General features: G+C 57.8%; 1 protein-coding gene across 4 annotated transcripts; it reads left to right on the forward strand.

Annotated features, from left to right (window-relative positions):
* Window positions 1-291: 291 nt before the first annotated feature.
* Window positions 292-5,292, forward strand: IZUMO1 (izumo sperm-egg fusion 1). 4 transcript variants are annotated; one of them, XM_023747767.1, is made up of 9 exons: window positions 292-1,143; window positions 2,333-2,407; window positions 2,988-3,074; window positions 3,319-3,339; window positions 3,646-3,726; window positions 3,870-3,970; window positions 4,217-4,370; window positions 4,664-4,898; window positions 5,136-5,292. In XM_023747767.1, the coding sequence occupies exons 1-9, from the start codon at window positions 915-917 to the stop codon at window positions 5,269-5,271; spliced, it is 1,119 nt and encodes a 372-aa protein (XP_023603535.1). In that variant the 5' UTR covers window positions 292-914; the 3' UTR covers window positions 5,272-5,292. The 4 variants fall into 4 exon arrangements, 3 of the variants coding, with proteins under 3 accessions (XP_023603535.1, XP_006107056.2, XP_023603536.1); XM_006106994.3 differs by lacking the exon at window positions 292-1,143 and adding an exon at window positions 1,150-1,993; XR_001346311.2 differs by lacking the exon at window positions 292-1,143 and adding an exon at window positions 1,756-1,993 and having other exon boundaries at window positions 4,664-4,957; window positions 5,136-5,250.
* The last annotated feature ends 1,628 nt before the right edge of the window (window positions 5,293-6,920 follow it).

A 6,920-nucleotide genomic window follows, 5' to 3' on the forward strand; every position in this document is an offset into this window, starting at 1 on the left:
GGCCCCCTTGCCAACCACTGTCTGTCTGCCCCTAAATTCACTGACTCTGGCCTTGGGCAAGTGAGGGATGGGAAGATCCGAGGGTATGCAGACCCTGCACTAGTCTCATACCCAAGCAGGAGTGCCCTTGGCTAGGGTCTAGCCAAGGAGGACCGGATTCTTGACTCAGATTTCAGGAGCCCCTTAGTGCTTTTTTTTTTTTTTTAAATATATCTTTATTGATTTCAGAGAGGAAGGGAGAAGGGAGAGAAAAACACCAATGATGAGAGAGAATCATTGATTGGCTGCCTCCTGCATGTCCCCTGCTGGGGATCAAGCCCGCAACCTGGGCATGTGCCCTTGACCGGAATCAAACCTGAGACCCTTCAGTCCGCAGGTTGACTCTCTAACCACTGAGCCAAACCAGCTAGGGCCCCTTGATGCTTTTTGAAGGGGATGAAGGTTGATACTTTTATTACAGACTTGTTTCTAGTCTTCTCATGGAGTTTTGTTTGTAGTTTTTTTTTTTTTGGGGGGGGGGGTGCTATTCCCTACTCAGCTGCCATGGGTGGGAGAAGGAGGTATGAATTAAAAGTCCACATCAGCAAACTCTGTCTCTGTAATTTTTTTGGAGTCTTTTGTGTTTGTGTGTGTGTGTGTGTGTGTGTGTGTGTGTGTGTGTGTGTTAGGAGGAAAAGTGCTGAACTTCCAGGGACTCTCATGGCTCATGTCTTAGGGTATTCTCCCTGCTCAGATCTGGCAGCCTCTTGTTGTCAGACTTGTGGTCTCTGAGCCCCACTTCCATTCTCACCTCTCAATACGGTCCCCCAGACCTCACTTTCCTCCGGGACCTTGGCATTCAGCCCCAGAGGCTGGGAGAGAAGGTGGAGGAGGAAGTGAGCACAGAGTCTAGGTCTTGAACTACATTTCCCATAATGCCATGGGGCTGGCTGCGGCGCTCTGGAGGGAGACCAGGGGGCCTTCTGGGAGTTCTATTCCTAGCGCTGGGAAGGGCCGCTTCTCGCGTCCTCCTATGTCGACGACGCCGGGGTCTTGGGCACCTAGTGGGGAGCTTGGGTCCTGGGGCCGGGGATGGGGAGGAAGCTGAGGCCGGAACCCCGTTCCTCGTGCCTGGCAAGCCGGAGCAGAAGGGGCACTTCTTCGGTAAATGCTGGGAAAGTTCCGGTCTAAAAGGCGGCCGCCTCTGTGACGTCACCGCGCGATGGGCGGGGACTCCCTTTGTTGCGGTCCAATCAGGCTCGGAGTGCAGCTTCTGGGCGGGGCCAAGGAAGCTCCCAGGGAGTATCCCTTGGGAATTCGGGCTCCAACTAGGAAGTTAGAAGTCGTTTGCCGTGGGAGTACCTCGTGGCGTGGGGCGAGCCGTGCCTCTGACCCCAGTCCAATGCTTTCGATACCACGCAACCAACCTCACCCTCGCCCCTAACCAAAACCCCTCATTTTAGTAGTGGGAAAATAGTAGGGTGGAGGGACGTGGCCGGGTCCTCCTCTCGCAAAGCCCTCGGAGCCTGGACCCCCGGCTCTTCCGCGAACCCTAGTGTTTGCAGGCACAAGGCTCTGGAGTCCGGATCGGGCAGTGGCTGATGAGGGTGCATCGGGACTCCTCGTGTTCCTAACGAGAAGTGTGCGCCCTGCACATTGGGGGGAGGTGGGGGGTCCGTTCGTCTCGGGGAAGGGCATCTCTTCGTTTAGCGCACACGGCCTCCGGGTGGAAGGACCTTTCCCGGAGGTCGGCGTGGATTGAACGCCCTGGCCTCAATGGGGCCGCGGTTTCCTCTCCTGGTGGCCGCGCTGGGCAGCTGCCTGCTTCCTGCCCTGGGTTGTCTCTGGTGTGATAAAAGGGTCGTGGAGGCTCTAAAATCCTTGGAGACGGATTACTTGCCCGACCACTTGGGGGCTGAGCATCACAAAGCCCTGATGGAAAAGTTAGAGGATACCGTGAAGGATTTCAAGAATCTGGAGCTTGAGGAGGACGAATCCTTTCTGGAGGTCGTCGGTGAGGGCCAGGCAGAGCCGGGACTCCTGGGTCCTGGGAAAGGAGGGGTCTGGGGCTAGGGTTGCTGGGTGCAAGGATGAGAGGGCTGGAGGCAGAGTCTTCTGGGTTTGGGTACAGATTTAGGGGGTTTCCCCAGGGCTAGCAAATACTGTGTTCCCCTACCCCTTATCCTGCAATTTTATGCAACAAAACTACAATTCCCAGAAAGCAACAGGCGGATCGTCCCTTCACCAGGCCTATCCTTGCCCAGTGGCCCCATGGGTATTGTAGTTTCTAAGACTAGGTGAGCCCTCCATACAGTTAACACTGGAATCTGAGGTTCTGTCTACCCCGCCACAGATGATGACACACTGGAAAAGGGAACCTGGAGTTTTCTGAAGGAACTGAAACGCATCACGGACAGTGACGTAAAAGGTAAATGCATGGCCCTAACCGGTTTGGCTCAGTGGATAGAGCGTCGGCCTGTGGACTGAAGGGCCCCAGGTTCGATTCCGGTCAAGGGCATGTACCTTGGTTGCCGGCACATCCCCAGTAGGGGGTGTGCAGGAGGCAGCTAGCTGACCGATGTTTCTCTCTCATTGATGTTATTGATGTTTCTAACTCTATCCCTCTTCCTTCCTCTCTGTAAAAAAATCAATAAAATATATATTTTTAAAGATAGGTAAATGCATGGAGGGGACAGGGGAGGGGCTCCAGAATCTCTCAGGGAAGTGATCGATGGTGACACCTGGCCAGGTACTGGGCTCTGGAACCAGACTGCCTAGGTTCGATTCCTGGCTCTGCCACTTGCTAGCTGTGTGGCCTTGCAGCTTTGTCACCCTCGACCGGACACCACAACAGGGCTCTAGTCCCAGCCGTTGCTTAGCCAGTATGTTCAGTGGCCATTCAGTTTCACTGTTCTGAGAGCCAGGCTCTGCAGGCAGAGACACACTTCCTGTAGCTCACACCTGGAGGCGGGGAGGGGACCCCTCTGCTTCATCCTGCTTCTTCCCAGGTGAGCTCCTCGTGAAGGAGCTGTTCTGGATGTTGAAGCAGCAAAAGGAGACCTTTGCCAGACACGTTTCTCTGTTCCAAAAAGATGGTGAGGGAAGATGGGAGTTCCGGGCCCCCAGCCTCCCCATCCTCCGTCCAAGAGTCCTTGTCCCCAGCCCCTTGCTTCTCCAGGTCGGGTCCCTCCTCCCTCAGACCCAGGGGTTCAGGCACCCAGGTCCTTCCTCCCGCAAAGCTGGGAGCTCCAGCACCAGCCCCGACCTTTGCCCCCTCTCTCATCCCCTTTAGCTTAACAATATGATTGTCTTTTTTTTTTTTTTTCTCTTCCGAGGCAGCTCTCTGTCCCAACAAATGCGGTGAGTACGGAGTATGGGAGCTGGTCCTCTTTCCCTCATATCTACTGTGAATGCCCAGCCTTTCTCCTCCCCCTGCTGGGTCTCCTGTGTCTTCATTCTCCGCGCCTGCGAGGGTCCGGGTCTCCAGCATTCCTTCTGCACCAAGGCCATCTAGGGGAGCACTCTTTCCGGAGCCTGGTTAGATCCCGGCTTCCTACCGAGCTGGGCTCGAGCCTGGCCCTGCCCTGCCCCGCAGCCTTGCCCTGGCCCTCTCCTTTTAGCCCCGCCTCTCAGGGGGCGCAGACAGCCTTGACCCTGCTCCCGCAGGTATGATGTTGCAGACTCTGACCTGGTGCAATTCCTGCGAGAAGAAGGTTCACGCTTGTCGGAAGAACCTGGATTGCGGGGGTGAGAGAGCTGGGCCCGAGAGGAGGGGTGGGCCAAGGCCACCGGTCAGCGGAAGAGAAAAGGCGGGGCTGACCCAGTGGAGGGGAGTTGGGGGAAGGCCAAGAGCCATAAAGCGCCATCCCACCGTGACCCCCTGTCCCCAGAGCGCAGAGTCAATGTCCATGAAATGGAAGACATGATCCTGGACTGTGAGCTCAACTGGCATCACATCTCTGAAGGCCTGACTGATTACACCTTCTACAGGGTGGGGCCCTCCAACCCCGTACCCCTTGAACTCCGAGCCCCCAGGCCCGTGTGCCCCCCTGTCTCACATTCCCCATGACCCATGACCCACTAGGTTTGGCTGCCAATGACCCCTTCCGGACCCTACACCCCGACCAGTACACAGGACTCCCATCTCCCCCACTGAGACCCGTGATCTTCTTACCCCTGTACTTCCCCCAACCCCTGAACTCCCCAGGCCTCTGTGACCCCTTGAGCTTGGGTCTAGGTTTGGAAGAACAAACCTGAGAGCATGGTGTACAAGGGGACAGCGCCCACCCTGACCAAGACCAAGGCAAATCCATCGGATGCGGGCACCTACCGCTGCCAGCTGAACACCGTGAAAAACAGCCCCGCCACCATCATCCGTTATCATGTCAGAGGTCAGTGCGGGGGAGCTGAGAGGAGAATGGGATTCCGGGGTCCGGGGTTGGGAGCGGCCTGCTTCAGGGGCGTGTGCGGGGGCATAACTTCCTGCCCCGCGTGTGGCTTTGGCCACGTAGGCAGGGCTTCCTTCGGGGTGGGGTTCCGGCGTAGCCGTCGGAGGCACGTTAATTATCTCCTGCTGGGGCTGGGTCCGGGGGCGGGCCGGGGCCCGGAGGGCTCGCCCTGGCCCTGGCTGTGCTGGGACCTTCTTGGTGCCTCCCAGGACGATCCCTTTCTCCTCCTCTATCAGTGTTGCCCAAAAGAGTTGTGGAGGAGACGCCGTCCACAAACATCATCCCAAACCCGGAGGATGTGACCCTGGACGAGGTGACTTGGAAGCCCAACAAGTCGGCCGCCACCACCATTCCGCCTCCGTCGCCGTCCTCCGCGGCGCAGTCCCCGACGGTGGAGAACATGCTGAGAAGCCTCCTGGTCGGGCTGCTGATCTGGGGCTTTGTGGTGCTGATAGCCAGCATTGTCATCTTGTGAGCAGCCTGCAGAGAAAGGCAGGGCTTGGCTGAGGGGCGGGACTTCCAGTCCAGAGGTGGGTCTGGGAGCCGTGGAGCCCTGAGCCCTGGACTGCCACTGGGGGGTGGGGTGTGGAACCACCAGTTGGGGCTTCCCGAGGAGGGCGAAGCTCGGATAATGGCTAGAATAAGATCAGCTATACTGGGGGCTGGGGGCTGACCCGGTTTGGCTGTGTGCACCCCACTGTCTCCCAGGATGCTCTGCTATTGGTCCGAGAAGAATCCTGGATACTTCATTGATTCCATAAAGTCCTGGGTCAGCACTGCCAAGGAGGCTGCTCAGAGCCCCAACGTTCCAGAGAAAAAGGACGAAAAATCTAGGAGCCAATAAAGATTTATTTGATTGTTTTAAGTATCTGACTCACTCCTCCATACTGATCTCAACTTGGGGTTCCCCGAAGAGGTGAGGTCTGGGGACAGTCTCCTCTCCAAGGGAGGAGGGGCTGGAGCCAGGCCCCCCCGTGGGTCCTGGCAGGGCCCAGCGGGCTGCTGTGCGATCCAGAATTAAGGAGTGGGGCAGAGCCAGCGCTACCCAGATCTCCTCCTCCAGGCCCGGTCCCCTCACAGGACGCCCCCTCCCCGCTCTTCCTGCCGGGTTTCCTCTGGCCTTTTCCTGTCCCCCACCCAGTGCTGGGAGCTGGGGCAGAGGAAAGGCTGAACAGGAGCAGTGGGGTCGGGAGCAGACCCAGGCCGACGGAGCCAGGGCCCCCCGGGGTGCTGCTGGGACCCGAAGCAGGGTAAGAGCCGGGGACCCGGGAGTCCAGATCCCTCCTCCCTCAGATCCAGGACTCAGTCCTCGGCCACTTCCCGTCCCACACCCAGGAGTCCGGGCTCCCTTCCCTTTCCTCTACCCAGACTCAGGAGCCTGGGCCCCAGCCCCCCTCCAGGTTCTGACCCAAGTCCAGGCCCTCCCCTCCCCTCCAGCCCATCCCCACTACTCAAAGCCTCAGGAGTCAGGGCCTTGCCCACCCTCCCGTAGGGCCATGCTATCTGGTGAACGGAAGGAGGGCGGGAGCCCCCGCTTCGGGAAGCTGCATCTGCCCGTGGGCCTTTGGATCAATTATCCCAGGAAGCAGCTGGCCAAGCTGGGGCGGCGCTGGCCCAGCGCAGCCTCCGTCAAGTGAGTGCCCTCCTCCCCGGAACTCCGGCCCCTGCCCCGTCTGCCTCCTGCCTGTCCTTGTCGATGACCCGGTCCCTGCCCTAGGCAGTGCCAGGGACCTCTGAATGGGCAAGTGAGCTGGTGGTCGGTCGGTCGGTCGGAAGGACACAGTGGGCCACGGCGATCCAGGGCCCGGGTGGGGGAGGTGCTGGGCGTGGACACAGGATGGGGACCCAGAAGGCGATGGATTTGATTCACTTCTTTCCCTGATCACCCTTGGAGGTTCCCTTCTGTGGGACTCGCCTACTTACTTATTTATTTCATCTCTTTCTTTGTCTCCGGCTTCTGCCCACCTCGCATCTCCATACGCCCTACGCTCGCTTCCCACCTTTCTGCCCGTCTCTGTCCCGTCTCCATGGGTCTCTGTCACTCCGCCTCGGGGTCTCTGCCCCCCTCCCCCCCAATCTGGGTCTTTGTCCCCCTCACCCCTTCACTCATACAAAATATACAGTACATCTCACACACCAAGATTGACGCTCGTCAAAGGTTGCATAGGAACTATTAATGCAAACACAAGAATCTAATTTGTACTTTAGATTATTGATCTCATACTCACTCTGAGAGTCGTCTATATTACTTAGTGACTAGCCAATAGTTGTCACTTAGACATGATACAAGCTTATTTGTCACTTGCTCTAATACTCAGGAGGCAGACAGTCCAGAGCTGCTGGGACGACTTGTATCCCTGAGATCTCCCGAGACCAGCCTCTGCCCTTAATTTCTCTCTGATTTCCCTGGCTGTGGGCTCCTGTCCCCATGCAAATGACAGAAATGCGGGCTTTTATACCAATCAGTGGAGCATCCGGGGAAGGGGAGGATCA

The sequence above is a fragment of the Myotis lucifugus genome, unplaced genomic scaffold (assembly GCF_000147115.1).
Source record: "Myotis lucifugus unplaced genomic scaffold, Myoluc2.0 scaffold_967, whole genome shotgun sequence".
NCBI lineage: Eukaryota > Metazoa > Chordata > Mammalia > Chiroptera > Vespertilionidae > Myotis > Myotis lucifugus.